Source organism: Botryllus schlosseri, unplaced genomic scaffold (genome assembly GCF_051294905.1).
Source record: "Botryllus schlosseri isolate E-star unplaced genomic scaffold, Bs_hap1 Bs179a, whole genome shotgun sequence".
Classification (NCBI taxonomy): domain Eukaryota; kingdom Metazoa; phylum Chordata; class Ascidiacea; order Stolidobranchia; family Styelidae; genus Botryllus; species Botryllus schlosseri.
The window spans coordinates 1-16,425 of record NW_027648788.1 but is presented as its reverse complement, the minus strand read 5'-3'; the positions used below and the strand labels follow the sequence as shown (position 1 = coordinate 16,425).

General features: G+C 41.3%; 1 protein-coding gene across 1 annotated transcript; it reads right to left on the bottom strand.

Moving 5' to 3' along the window:
• Positions 1 to 1,036: 1,036 nt before the first annotated feature.
• Positions 1,037 to 8,938, bottom strand: LOC145432797 (uncharacterized). The gene is made up of 4 exons (XM_080309607.1): positions 8,511 to 8,938; positions 5,798 to 5,947; positions 2,456 to 2,638; positions 1,037 to 1,520 (listed from the first exon to the last, which is right to left on the bottom strand). The coding sequence occupies exons 1-4, from the start codon at positions 8,572 to 8,574 to the stop codon at positions 1,402 to 1,404; spliced, it is 516 nt and encodes a 171-aa protein (XP_080165733.1). The 5' UTR covers positions 8,575 to 8,938; the 3' UTR covers positions 1,037 to 1,401.
• Between the last annotated feature and the right edge of the window lie 7,487 nt (positions 8,939 to 16,425).

Sequence of the window (16,425 nt, the reverse complement as noted above, 5' to 3'; positions counted from 1 at the left end):
GAACTCCCACAATCAGCCTCGAATTTTTCATTGTTATGGAGATTGGCATTGGGACGCAACAATGCTGAACAATGCTGTCTGGCTCCTTTTCTCTTGAGCTACTCTCTCGTTTCGCCAGGAAATCCGTGTACCAAGCAAGAATATGGTGATTTATTCGACACTGTTTACTTGATATTGACTCGTAAAATTTGCTCCGAGTCACGAGTCGATCCACATTTTTGAAGCGTCAAGTCATTCTTGCAAACTGACTCGACTCATCCCAACACCGGTCGGTATCAGCTCAAAAATCTGCCATCGGTTAGTTCTAATTTGGTTCCATCTTTCTTTCGAGCGAAGTTTATAACATAACGAGTAAACAAACCGGAAATGCATTTCTTCAGGCTTATAGATCGTCTGCAAACTACCACATTTCACTCAAGACACACGCCCAACTCGTAGCTGTAGTTACACTGACACGCAGCCAATATTCGTTATCATCCTTTCGTATGAAAATCACGATTTAATGATCGTTCTTCTAGACCAGTGGTTCCCAACCCTTTTCGACTCATCGCCCCCTTTACAATCTCCACAGCGATCATCGTCTCCCCCCCCCCCAAATATTGGGAACCGAAAAATGGGCATACAAACTGTGATCACCGGCGAGTTGACAATAAAGGCCAACTTTTCGACTCGACATTACACTTCTTCAGCTAAATTTTCTTGAGTTGACTAATAAAAAAAGGAGATTTCTCCGACTTGACTCCAATATAGCCGTTTTAACGCGCCATCGCCCCCTTCGTTATTTTCGCCCCCCTAGGCCGACAAATCGCACCCTGGCGGGCGATATCGACCACGTTGGGAACCACTGTTCTCGACTGTTGTTGACGAACATCGCATTTTGTTAACTAGTAGAGCAACCTATTAAATGTGTGATGTGGTAGAGTTCTGTTTTTCTTGTGACTACGGCTAAGCAATAATTCTGGGTTCGCCAAGGTAGTAAAGGTAAGAAGAACCATTGTGTTGCTGCCTCGTTTCTTCCCGCTCGAAAAACCAAGAATCGATACCAACAGAACATATATTAATAAATGAACAGTCCAACTCAACAACGAACGCACGAATCGTAATAACAAAAGATATTTTGAACTTGCGAGTGACGAACACCACCCCATACGAAATAACCCCGTTCAGCGCGCGAACACTGCGACAGGAAAATAATTGCAATAGTCGACAGCAGCTAACGCGTCGCAACACTAGCACGTTACCATACACAAATAAAACGGAATCAGCAGAAAAATGTAACGTAATCGTATAGTCAAGTAAATATGCATTGAACACAATATGCGCGCCTCCATAAATGCAAAAATAGAGAAAAGGTATGCGTCGAGGCCAATGTCAAATATTCGAAACAAATCTCTCGTTAAGTTACATGAATTGAACGCATGTGATGAATGCGCATGAAACGCAGGCGATGATGACCTGAAGCAACAAGATGACGAGGATGACCGTAACATGGCCTGATTTGCCGTTGGCTTTGTCGCCATCTAAGAAGCATAGAAACTCGGTCAAGTCTCAACAAATATGGTCACGACATCCACCAGTGGTGGTCTGTAGGGTTGTAATGACTTGTGTCGCAATTTTTTGTCGACTCTAGTCATTCTCTTGAAAATGGAAAATGACTCGACTTGAGTCGATTTGTTTATTGGCTCGACATGTAATCGAGTCATTGCGTATGACTCGAGCAAGTCATATGACTCGAAACATTGTATCATACTCTTGTATCAGGACTGATACTTGAAAAATAGAAGTCAAAACCAGATTTTATGTAAGTCGGAATGTGTCAAGTCCAGGCTTGTAACGAGTCGAGTCATGATTTTTTGGTGACTCGAGTCATTTTTTCAAATGCGTAAAATCACTCGACTCAAGTCAATTTGTGTATTGACTCGACTTGTACTCACTCAGTGTGCACGATTAGATCCAAGTCATAGGACTGGAGACTAGGACGGCCAAGACAGACGTTTTACTGTAATATCAAAGAATAGTAAAGTGACCACATTATTGACATTTAGGCTATCAGTCCTGATACTTGGAAGAGGTTCAGAAACTGTTAGGACTGGTAAAATCACGATATTATGAATGCGAGCCATTCCATATCACTCGAGCATAATTGAAAAAAGTGGGTTGAACCGCACTGAACAGTGAACAAAATGACTTGAACTCGAGTCACAACACTCGAACTCGACCCTCTACTCACTGACTTGACTCGGCGGTGAATTAAAAAAGATTCAACTTGACTCGAGTCAAAACTATATAAGTGAGATTGACTTGTGACTCGGAACCTTGAGAATTGGTTACAACCCTGGTGACAAGGCATTCTCAGTTTTATAGTTTTTAAGAAAATAACTCGACTCAAGTGAAGTCGACAAAAAATTGCGACTCGAGTCGAGTCATTACAACCCATTCGCACGGCAACACACACCTTCATCTTGGTTGTAATTATCAGTGGCAGAGTTGCGATGCGTCGGGACTTTGACCAGTCTCGGATCGACGGCTTTCTGCGTGGTTGTCATCCCGGTTGAAATTTCATCCGTGGTAGACACCGCCAGTATGTTTGCAGTTTTCAAATTTCGCGAATCCAAAACTTGCACACTTTCTTCCGCATCTGGAAATCGAAGAGATAACGCTGAGACCGTTATAAAGTTATTCTCATTGCAACAAAATAAAACCCGATCTCGACATTCCACAAAGAATGTTGGCGTGACGTCTTGTTGGATGAGGTAAAACGAAAAAAAAATGAAATAGTGCAGTGTTGAAACCAGAGGTGGTCAAAGTATTTAGCGTCTCTACTTGACTAGAAGTAATGTCGTGCATTTCTACTCTGTTACAAGTGCGGAAGTATCAGTTTGGACCACACATCAAAACTACTTTAAGTGTAAGTAGAAAATGAAGGTGATAAAAATACTGGAGTAGTTTAAAAAAGTGTTTTCGGTGGATGGGTCAAAGACTTTTAGCAGTTACTCGGAGGCGGCTACCTTTGAAATCGCGGGGTGCATCTTTGCGACTTACGCAAAAGGCTACTGGCACCACGAATAGGTGCAATATTAACAAATGTATCCAGTTACAAAGATACACGGGCTCCTTCCAGGCTAGTACAAACTACTAGATTTTCAAAATGCACGTATAGAACTAGAACTACTAACTTTCCAGAATCCACAACTAAAACCAGAACTGATCACTTTCCAAAACCCGCAACCAGAACTACTGAATTTACAAAATGCGCAAATAGAACTAGAAGTACTCATTACTCAAAATCGACAACTACAACTAATCACTTTTCAAAATCCACAACTAAAACTGGTCACTTTTCAAAACCCCTAACTACAACTAGAACTAGAACTACTAAAAACGTTAGTTAGTTGACCGTCACCTAACTAAATTGGTGAAGTCCGGCTCCTTCGCCCAGATGTCAGGATAATTTCACTCATAAAAGCGATGTAAACATACCACAATCTATTTTCCACTTTACAAAATAAAAAGTGTAAAAAGACAGTAGTTTTGCCTTTGCAAAGTAAAAGTGAAAGTAGTCAAATAACATAACCTCTCGTGTAAGTAATACAAGAACGCAAAACCTAACTTGAGCACTCGTAAAATGCAGCCACCACCGATTAACAGATAAATTATCTCCAAAACGTGTTGCGAGAGAAAACAAACATCCAAATTTGGATTCAGCGCACCCAAATTAGGTAAAAAAGATCCAAATACAATCTACAGCACAAAGTACCTCGCTACTGACCAAATCTTGTTGAGGTCGTTAAATCGTTAGGTAATATTTCAACTTTATATCAACCGACTTGTAGCGAGTGTAACTAGGGCTGATCGCAATGGTCCGAGTACTCGAATCTGAATCGAGTCGAGTAAACAGAGATGGTTTTTCGAATACTGATATTACATGAAATGATGAAAACATCAATAAAACGAGCCAGAACCTGACTTTGCTTTGCAAAAACTTTAATAGAACAACATTAAGGGTGGAGCCCAATTTCTCTGCTGAGTGGCGATTCTCTACTGAGCAACGATTTCGTTACTCAACTCACGCCAAAAAGTATACTCACACTCAAATGCGTCCAGATCGACCCTCAAATCTAAGTCAGCGCACCACCAGACTTAAGTGTCAATTTTCACGGTCGAGCAGCAACACCCGCCAAATACCGGAGTACCGGTATTGTCGTAGGTACACTATTTCGTGATGCGAGGTTCTGCTGAGCGAATGACATCAGTGACGCTTGGACCATAGCCTTTGTGAAGGCTATGCTTGGACGGATGTTGTGTTTATAATTGTATTTGTAATTATCTTCTGTACCCTTTCGACTTCTTGTCGTATGGCATCTTGGTATACCGGAATGGTAACTTCTGCAGTCTCAATGCGCTAGCATCTCCCGCCGTTCATACGGCGACAAAAAAGCCCAGAAAAAGACCCGACGAAAGAAAGCACTCACAAGGAACGGAAAGAACTAGAAAAGGCCGTGGCTTCAAAAAGATCAACATCGAAAAGAACTTTGACATCGGGCACTCTAGGCCGAGGTGGATGTCAGTAAAAAAAAAGATCGCAACTGCGTGTCGTTCGATATTCACATATCTGTTCATGACATCTCATTGTGTCTTATCGCATTCTACATTGTGTGTGACTTGTTCAGATGAAAAATATAACTTAACGAGTATTATTAATATTACGCATGCTCTACCACAATTAAATAGACGAAGCATCTTGAACAGACCCCTAGCATGAACCTCGGTCAGCTGATAGAGTTCCTGCATGGTAAGATTGCAGCAATAAAGCTATTGGAATCCAGAAATAGTTACCGTAATATTTATGGGAGAAAATGTCGGGTGGGTCTGGGTATTTCGGGAAGTTGAATGGTAGCGAGGGGCAAAGTGAATGGTTCAAAGAGAATTAGAAAGAAATCCTGAAAATATGTTAATTTTTCAATTTGTTTTCACGATATACGGTAGATGCATTCTTTTGTTCTTTCAGGCCTGCACTTACGTGTTCGCCTGCTGAGAAACTTTATCTTCATAAATTTCGAATGGGTTTGTAGCGCCTTGCAAATATACTTCTGTAGGGCATAGGAACGTCCCGGGTATCTTCAAGGATTTATATATTTCTATTGGGTCATCTTCAAAGAGTGTGGATCAGCTGAGGGTATTCATTGCATTTAGATAAATCAGTGAGAACTGCGTCTATTTTGTAGGTCAGTGACGAAATAATGACGACAGCGTCGTGTTGTCATGACAAAATCGTTCACGCGTGTCCGGTCGAAGGCGAAAAAAAATCTGGCAACGCTATCTCAGAAAACGACGTCTGGAAATCGATACTTAACTGAGCAGAGAGAATTGGCGCGCACTCAACGCTGAGTACCAATCGATTTTTAGTTGAGTGGAGATTCGCATTTAAGCAGTACTTAGTTGAGGAGAAGAATTGGGCTCCACCCTAACACATGAATCATCAAAAACCAGCTGCAGATCTGTAATTACATTAAAGTTTCCATTATTTGATTTTGAGGTGCATACATTTGTAGTAATAACATTTTTGTTAATGTTGATTTTTTAAGGTGCACCGGTCCGCAAAATTTGTCTAAAATATACTGGTCTCCTAGCTGAATAGGTGAGAACCATAGTATTGCCTAATGAAAAACGCCGAGGAGTTATACAGAGGCCTACTAATAATTACCAGAGTTCCGATGATGAGCAAATCACTTGACTGTTCAGTGTTCATTGGCTTTCATTTACATTCAGGAATCATTCCTGGATAATATTCACCAACCTTCACATAATTTGCAATATTCATAATTTTCGTCATCGTCAATATAGCACCAATCACCCCAAGTGCCATCAACGCATTCATTGTAGACTTTTCCTTTATATGTAAACGGGAATCTGCACTCATTGTCAGGATCTTCCGAGCATTTATAACCTAAAAATACGAAGATATGCAAGCTGCACAATATATAATTGATCAACGACATGCATTGTTAAGATTAAATAGCATTCATTAATACGGATTTGGAAATTTTACTGCTAACTTTGATTGAGTGACTAAAAGAGGTCAATTTTCCGACTAGACTGCCGAAAGACCAGACCTCAGGTATAATAATCGGTTAGAATTGACCTTCTTTTCAAGTCAACCTTGCTGTCGAAATTAGAGGTCGACCAATTATCGACATGGCCGATTATCGAGACCGTTATTTAGAGCTTTCCCAATTATCGATATCGGCCTATGAAGGCGGCCGATATTTTATATTTAAAAAACATTCAAAAATTTCGGAAATTCAATGCTCCGTGTTTTCAATCTCAAGAAATCGACGACGCAAAGAGCGATATATGACAGATTTACCCTTGTAGGACGAGTTTAGCTGGGTGAGCATGCAGAGAAACTATGCTTCCTGCATTACAATCTATCTTTTCTGAATTGATCTGCAATTCTGTATAAAATTTTGCTTTTTGGGTTATCCCAAATTTCATCGAATGTGCACAATTAAGCAATAATTCTTTTCAATTTCAGTTTTCTCGTTTGTTGTTCAGCTTTCTGTGGCATGAACTAGTGCCATCTTGCCTAATATATAATATTTTTGGTGAAATTGTTCTCTGCTCCTTCCATATTAATATCGGCCTATGATATCGGTATCGGCCTTCTGAGTGGCCGATATATCGGTATCGGTATCGGCGTGTAAAAATCGGCACTTCTTCGATGGCAGTCAGAGATCGAAAAGTGTTCACCATGATCACCAATGAATTTTTCCATGAACACGAACAAAAATTTATAAACATCAAAATAAATTGTTTTATGTACCTTTGGAGAGACGGATATTAGGGTTGGGGTGGGGGGAAAGGGAGATCGGAAGTGGGTTAGGGTCAAAGTTGGGGTTAGGTATCCCAAGATTAGGGTTGGGGGAGGGGGGATATTAGGGTTGTGGGAGGGGGGATATTAGGGTTGTGGGAGGGGGATATTAGGGTTGTGGGAGGGGGAATATTAGAGTTGCGGGAGGGGGGTATTAGGGTTGGGGGAGGGGGATATTAGGGTTGTGCGAGCGGGGATATTAGGGTTGGGGTTAGGTAGATATTAGGGCTGTGGGAGAGGGGAATTAGGGTTGTAGTTAGGGGGATATTAGGGTTGTAGTTAGGGGGATATTAGGGTTGGGGTTAGGGGGATATTAAGGCTGTGGGAGAGGGGATATTAGGGTTGTAGTTACGGGGGATATTAGGGTTGTAGTTAGGGGGATATTAGGGTTGGGGTTAGGGGGATATTAAGGCTGTGGGAGAGGGGATATTAGGGTTGGTGGAGGGGGACTTTAGGGTTGTGGGAGGGGGGATATTAGGGTTGGGGTTAGGGGGATATTAGGGCTGTGGGAGAGGGGATATTAGGGTTGGGGAAAAGGTAGATTGAAGGTGGGTTAAACCCCAGTTAGGGGTAATCTAACCCCAACTTTGAACCTAACCCACCTCCAACCCCCCTTTCCCCCAACCCTAATATCCCCGCTTCCCCAACCCTAATATCCCCCCTTCCCCAACCTAATATCCCCCCTCCCGCAACCCTAATATCCCACTGACCGCAACCCTAATATCTCTCTCCCGCAACAATATCCCCCCTCCCGCAACCCTAATATCCCCCTCCCCCACCCTAATCTTGCGATATCCTTACCCAACTTTGACCCTAACCCTCTCCAAACGCAAAAACAATATATTTTGACGTTTATAAATTTTTGTTCGTGTTCATGGAAAACATTCATTGGTGATCATGGTGAACACTTTTCGATCTCTGACTGCCATCGAAGAAGTGCCTAAAAATCAATATCGGTCGACCGCTAGTCGAAATCCAGATTTCACATCTACAATGGCATTTTTTAGTTGTCTCTGCACAGTCGCACGACTGTCAAAAACTGTAAAATCGGGAGCCGAATGAAAGAGATGACCTTTTTTTTATTAACCCACCAAATTTTTCAGAAAAAATACCGAAATCGGCTGATTTCAGTTGTGATCAACTAACTTTTCTGATTCCAAAATATGGTAACCCTATTCAGCAGACACCGATGATAATGCATCAATCCATATTTCTGAAACATCGAGTCAGTCAAGTCAATTTTACAAAGTGAGTCAAGTCGAGTCATCCCAACACCAGTATGCACTGGTCAAAATTTCAATACTGCCACGAATCATGCGGAAGGTTACAAACAGTGACGCTTTGCTGCAATGCAGCCATCAAGAGGATCACTACACCAATTAAATTATGCAGTCTTGTAAAGATCAAAGCAAATGAAATAATTAAAAAATAAACAACCAGCTTATAGTTCAGCAACTGTACATGGTTTTCAAATGTATAGATCGCAAGAAACGGACCACAGACATTGAAATAGATTGCCGCAACATGACACGAATAGAGAACTGGCGAAAGCTAAAGTTGATTACGTACTAACGATGCCGAGATCAACAAATCAAGTAATAGCTAGCAATCAATGCTATCACAATATTATAGCACCTACTTTCCTTTGCATCAGCCAGTAGCAGCATCCCCAACACGAGATACGAGATAAGAACAGATTCCATCTCCACGCAGAACTAACGGAAAACTGGCCAAGTCAGGTAACTAAAGTGAAGCACGTTCCTAACCCCACGAGCTTTCGGAAAAGCTTTATGACGTCACAGTCTAATTATGAAGTCAAAAACAGTCATCGTCGATCCAGCACCTGCTCAGAGAAAAGGCGAAGCTGTAAATATATACACCATAACACGGTATATGATGATATCAAATCACATTGAAAAGTAAACTGATTTAATGGAATATGACATCGATCCCTTCAATACAAATATACATGCGCTACACGTTACCAATAAATTATATGCACCACGCCAGCATCAGCAGAATACGCGATTCCAGTTCAAACCTCTTACTACAATATAATTGCGGTCTGCTAATTTCTTGATGAAAGAAACGCAATGCGTTGATTTATCTCATTAGAGTTTGATTGTGAACAGCGCGACATCACTGAAATCACATTTCTAATTTCACAAGGCCATAGCATTATTGTCTCTTCTTCGCGATTCCAATGTCATCGCAACTACCTCAAGGAAAGGTGCTAAGTGACATAGAGTAGCCGATATTATATATGTTACTCGCGAAAGTTGGCCTTGGATTCAACAGTTCGGACCAAAGTGACTAGTGACCAATGGCAATGGAAGAGCACCACGAAACTTGAAGGAAGCTACCAAAGTCACTACATTCAATTCGAAATACAAGCAATTTTACTGAATGAATACTATGGTCGGCCCTCAAGATTGCCAGACCTCGATCTAACGTAGTAACCTCGCCGATCAACACTTCTCTATTTTCATCACTAGTCGAATCTACGCCATCCTATATTTCTTTCCATCTAGTGTACATCGCCTTGAGCCCTAGGCCCAGGTTGGTGTCTGGTTTCAAAGACTACTCCAAGTCGTTTCGAGACCTTCCTATCTTTTCATTGTATCGCAGTCTTGTGGTGTTTTGAAATAAAGAAATTTGCCCAAATGCTCAAACTTGCAATGTAACAAGCAGTTCGCTAAGGCATTTTATGGAGTGGAACAGACAGGCTCCATGTTTGAACGGAACTAGATTTGCTAACTTATGTCGAATCTACCTACCATTCTTTCAACTCATTTGACGCCGGCATTCCGGCAATGATAGCTCGTAACTACATAACATTCACAACGTACTATACCCTGTACCGCGTCGTAACGCGGGCAATTTGAAGTAGAAATGGAGAATCAATACTCGACTCACATTGCGTTAGGTACAATACGGCGTCGACCCGTAGTAAACTATCGACGTAAACGCGTTGCCGGAGGTTGATAGTACTACGACGCGTCAACGAGCCCATGCTATTGATACGTTACATACGTCATGCAAGGTTACTATATGTCACGAGGATGGGCTGGGCGTTATGGAAGCCAACCTCTATGCGAAGACCAGTGGTCCTCAATCTTAAGGCTCTATGAATTTGTTGCGTACCAACAATTAGTTTATAACGGTAAAATGAACTCTACTACAAATGTACATTGGAGTATTAACATGGACGGATTAGCAAATAAGTCGGCCCAAAAATATTTTGTTTTGTGTGAAAAATCACGTTTTATTGCTTTTGTTCTTAACCGGGGTTCCCTGGGCGCTGAGCCAGTATCAAGAGTTCAGCTAGAGGTCAAGAAACAAACTCATATATATTATTCGTGATCTGATCATACGCTCGTATTGGCCATCATTGGCTACAGGCAATAAGGCGGGATAAGTAGCCCAATTGTAATGGCTGTGGTGGCGGTACAGTGTGCGCTAAGTGTGCAGTGGCGTACAGAAATCGAAGCGAATAAGTCAGTCCTGTGCCGCGAATCTCTTTGGAATTTCGAAAATAACTGTATATATTTCAAATAGGGCATAGGCGTGTGCGAATAAAAAGCACCCTAACTGCTTCAGTGGTTGAAATAACTAAGCTTGGATAGAGTGACGGTTATGACGATACGATATTGAACCAACACATGTTTTGTTGATATGCTGCGGGAGTGACTATGCAGTAAAATGGAGTTTAGTGATATTAATATCGGTAATATGATTTATAAATATACATTATAGCAGGGCCGGCCAACCCGTGGCCCGCGAGAAGGTTTTGAGTGGCCCGTGAGGTAATTTCCGAAGTTAGTAATATTACAAAAATAGATTGCACAGATTGTAAACTTGCAAGGCCAACCAATAATTTGATTAGTCTGGCCGCAGCACTTGAGATGTGATGACTAAAATATTAGTTCCGACGCATTGGCAGATCCATGAGCCAGTCACATTTTGGTAGATCTTCGTACACTACATTAAAGCAAAATATTTTGCGATAGATTTATCAAAAGTAAAAATTTTCTACACGCTTTGCGCAACATGTTGTCACTCGATTTCTTGCTTGTAATATTGTTACCCCTTTGTGAAAATGAAAGAACGCATATTGTATCAGATTGAGTCTAACTATATTCACGATTACGAGACAAAGTGTCGTTGAACATATGACAACTTGCGTTTGCGCTCGCAGAAAGACCATATCGACTAGGCACAAAATGATTGACGCAGGTTGGTCGAAGCTTTCGATATCGATATGTCCAGACGCCGAATAGTCCATTCCTTACAAACTGAGCCCAGCGATATACAGCAGGCCCGCAATATAGTCAAGTGACAATATTATTGACCTATAAACTTCGAAAAATTTTCGCGCTTCGCGCGCCTAGTGACCCGCGCAATGGTTCTTCAATCGTAATGTGGCCCTTTGGCTGAAAAGGTTGGCCACCCCTGCATTATAGGCTACATTATATTAGTATCAGTCCATATGTATACCGAAATACGTATAAAAAAAATTAACCGCATTATTTACACTCTGTGCAATCCAGGGTTGCAACCAAGTCACAAAGCTCCGAGTCACAAGTCAATCTCACTTTTATAGTTTTGACTCGAGTCAAGTCGAGTCATTTTCAATTCACCCCCGAGTCAAGTCCAAGTCAGCGAGCAGAGGGGAGAGTCCGAGCCATGGTATTATATTGACTCGAGTCCGAGTCCAAGTCATTGTGTTGACTGCTCAGTTTCCAGTTAAAGTCGTATTAAGCCCACTTTATGTGGTAATATCGAATGGTTCGCATTTATAATATTCTAATTTACCTCAATTTTGGTAGTTTCTGGTCGCATTTTCAAGTACCAGTGTCAATAGAGGAAATCACACTATGTGGTTACTTAACTTTTCTTCGAAATTACAATGCAATGTCTGCCTCGGCCGTCTGAGTCTCGAGTCATATGACTTGGTTCGAGTCATGCGCAATGACTCGAGTCCAAGTCGAGTCAATCTGTGTAATCTGAATCGAATCGAGTCATTTCCGTACTTTGAGAAAATGACTCGAGTCAAGTCGAGTCATCAGAAAATCGTGACTCGAGTCGGACTCGAGTCATTACAACCTTGGTGCAATCACATAACACCCGACAGATTCGTTGGGTATAGCTAATCCATAAAGAAGCAATGACCCAAAGAATTTTTCTGCATAAGAAGGTACAGTAATTGATTTATGAAACGACACGCTTTTTAAAACGCTGCTTTCATTGAAATCTTTTCGTTGGATTTTTGACCGTCTGTTCATCCCGAATCCTATTCCATGATCGGTAAAAACGCAAATCAAAAATATTTCGCGCGCTATATATTGGCATTTTCACGTTTATAAATAAACAATGAACATATGACTTTTCTGTTTTGACTGAAATTAAAAGCTTTTAGGCGAGAGAGAGAGAGCGAGAGCAAGAGCGAGAGAGACTGCTTGGAATTGACGACGTACTGCAGGTATGTTTGTCAGCAATGCAATCTCTTTTCAGAGATGTTTGTATACAGGCGAGCAGCCATCGTACTAATCACGCGAAAATGCATTTAAAGGGAACAGTTCTTCTCTTGTAAGTGTGCTGCGGGCGTTTCATCAGAAGCCCGTTACGAACCCAATTATGCGATTGATGTGTCGAAATAGGCTTGCATGCCCCACAACACGAATTCCTTCGATATCGCGGGTAATGCGTTACGCAATGGTTTGAGCAATCGCATCCGAATCGAATGTTAATTGTGATGATGCAAGTCGAGAACTGAAATAATACGCCTCTCAGAGTTACATCACCACCGACAATTATAGTTGGGGTACTTTTTCTCAACTTGGAAGGCTTAAAACATCGATTGGTCGAATCACAACATCGAAAAGGTGTAGTGAAAATCTACGCGCGAAAGAAGAAACGACACATCTGAAAAGTCGTGATAAAGTATCTACAGATAAAGCCCGCTGCATTGTTACAGTGTGCAATGAAATACAACTATAGTCGAAAACATATTAAAATATCTTTATGTGATACAGAACTGACATGTTTTCTTCGTGCTCGTATAAACGTTACATCTTCGAACTTATCACATCATCCATACTGGTATGATGTCATAATGAATAATTTTGGAATAATCGACTGGACTAGAAGCCTAGAATTTATAGTCGATTTCTGACATCGACAACGAGATAATTCTAGTTGTATAATTACAGTGAAATCACGCATCTAATTTGTGAGTAATAGTAGCTATCATTCTAATTCTAACCAAATTTGGAAAAGCCGAAAATTTTCTAGTTGTCAAACTGTTCGATTTCGCCCATAGCCTCATCCGCGGATTACGAACCGAATTCGACAGAGAGTGATTGTGATCTCGCACAACATGTCGCGTCGTTTTATTCTACCTTTGAAGAATGTGGAGTTGAGCCTGGTGTTTCTGATTCGGTAAATTTAAAGCGTAAACTGTCGTCTTCTGTTTGGAATATGCCAGTCGTACGCCTTGATCACTCGATTTTGTATTGTCTGTTTTTGTCAATACCGAGGTCAGTTGCGTATTTACCGAATTGCGCGCGGTTTGTTTAGAGACGCTTCAATCATGGAATTTAAATATTTGTTTTCGCTTTAACGCCGCTCAAAGCTACCGCCCTCCGTCCAGCCGAATCGCGGTCATAGTTGCTACTCAAGTAGAAGTTAACTCCTTATATTTTTTCTCAATTGCAGGTAAAAGTAGCGCATTCCAAGTCTGATCCAAGCTATTTCAAGTTAGCAGTCAAGTACGTAGTTTCATAATGTAGATTTTTTTCTAGTATTCGCGTACTTTTAGCAATTAATCAGAGAAATGACCAAATCTAAATCGACTACTGACACTTCAAACAGGTGCAATCTTCGAAAATGTATCCGGTTGCCGTGATACAAGGGTTATTCCGCACCCCTTCTACAACTGCTGTATTTTACTCATGAAACTGATTTAAACTTTCCTGAAAAGTGCTTTCTACGTTTTAAAACGTAGTCGAAAAATACCAAATTGTCTTCATTGTGGTGGAGAACTGGCGTTATATTCTGGGTTGAAGCGTGTTTGAACTTTCTGAATCATCCTCAGTCTTTGACAATCAGTGATACTTGAATACTCGAAGGCTAATACTCGGGCCGTGTTATTTTTGCCATTTCGGGAACCAAATGCCAAAACTCCCAAACATGCAAATTTTAAAATGCCAAAATATACACTTTTTGCAAAGATAGATTTTATTAAAGTTTTAGGTAGAAATGTTAACAAGTATTGAAGTGAGTCTGCATGAAGCGACAAAACAAGGCTGTAACGCTAAATTCTTACATTGCGGTCCGTGGACCCTTCGCATTGCCTCGGTCTACCGTCCAAGCCTTGGCGATCTATGTAATGCGAATGAAGATCTTAGGGTCGAGGCCAGAAAGTTGATTACGAAAATCTGGATTTACAATGTACTGCGGATTGATCAACCCGGGTAATAAATGATATCCAGCATTTAGGGATGTAGCTCAAATACTGGGCAGTGGGTATTTTGCTGTTGTCGCCGCTCGTACATTTTGTTACCTCATGTAGCCGACATGCGCGACCCATGCTGCATTTAGTTTTAGGCCAATGCGTATATATAATTCCATTTACTTTCAACTTGGTAATCAAACTGCAAGCACATGGTGCAATCACAGATAGATGTGTCCCGTTGGACAATAGGGATATAGTTTAATTACATACTCACTTACGCAGTGCAAAATACCTCAGTAGCCAAGAAGTAACCCCCATCAATGAGTACCATACACAGGCCTGCAAACATTCAGTCCTTTACTGTTTTCTTGTTCGCCCGTTAATACTCCAATCGAATCACTCGATTTAGTACACGTACCTTTTATGCGAGCATAAAGAATATAATGCCACTTCTACACCACATTAAAGATAGTTTGGTATTTTTCGACAAAACTCATTTCATAGCACTTCGAGAAAATGCAGACATATCATTTCCACTAACGTGCTGTGCTTAGCTTTGTACTGCATGTTTCGTATGCTGCGATGCAACCAATCAAGGTTTAAATACTCCCTCAGTGGAAAACAGTATCGAAACTATAATTCTCTTTGATAAATTAACTGCTGTTAGCGGCAATGAGGCATATAATTTCAGAACTCGAAATCATAGGCCTATCTCTCACTACTATTTCATACGATCTGTCCTGAACCTATTTTCTGCCTCAGTCGGACCAGACGCTTTCTACCCGCAACCATCAACCGTCTGTGCAATATGAAATAGAAAGACCGTCTTTATAGAATTATAGATAAACAATCCCGTCAAGTCAGTTCCGCAACTGCATAAATGCTGACTGTCGGAAACATCTCCGCCCGGCGTCCGCATTTAGGCTAAGCAGTTGACCGTCAATAACCTGCCTATGCGGATATTGACGTGCTTTTGGCAGTCTCACATTGCAGTTATGTCGTAATGTCGCCAGTTGGTTCGTTTTATGACGTGCTCTTCCTACTCCTTCCTATCGCCAACACATATGCCTCAAGAATGTGAGAATGTGAGGCAACACTATGCTATCTCCAGTACACACCATGTAGTGTACATCTCCGATGAAACCGCATATTCACTTTAGCTTCTTTTACGTCTCTTATAGAGCCCAGATATATATCTGATCTGTGACACTTTCATGTGCTAAATTAGGGCGGGCAACTTCTCCAGTCCGAGAGCCTGATGTGCGAACATTAAGTACTTGACGGGCCGGATTCCTGAATCGATACAGTAATCGCTGATTCATCCACCTATACCAGGAATATATCGCATTTAATGTAAAGTTTAAAGCATACGGACCGAAACAGTATTCAATGAATTTATTAACGTAGGGTACGTCAATAGATGCACTGCACTGGAACATCAGTTAGGTTGGAACGCTACTTTGTCCTTTTAATGTTCATGGTCGATTTTTTTTGCTCGCGAATGTATGTAGACCCGAACATGAACATTGAACAAGTAGTATCATAGCCATCTTTGTCAGGTTGGCAAACTTGAATTTATTCAGTGACGCATAAATGCGCAAAGAAAATAAGGAATAACCTACAGTCACCACAGTTTGACGCAACAAGCAAGGAATGGGGTATTGCGGCAGACCGTGGCCGCTTGCCACGTTATCATTTACACACCGGAAACTGTTTTCGGGCAGCTTAAAATCCTGCGGGCCCTAAGTTGCCTGCATCTGTACTAAATTGTGCTTTAACACCCAGTCAATGAGTGAAAATGATTCAAACCCAACAATTTCTATGGAGATATCACGAAAATGGTCGATATTGTGTAACCACTAATGGGCGATACCGATATTTCTTTTGAAGCATGATATTGACACAATGTCTTCTGTGAAGTGCAGGCACTGGTCCACAGAAACTTATTTGGGCGACGCGCATCAAGCGCTTTGTGAGATCACATACGAGGATACGCGCAGATGTGTACAATCCGAATTTGACAGCTTGTCGTAATCACTGCAATACGGTCTGTCAAATGTGCGTAAATGATCGTGGATCTCTGGCGATAAATGACGTG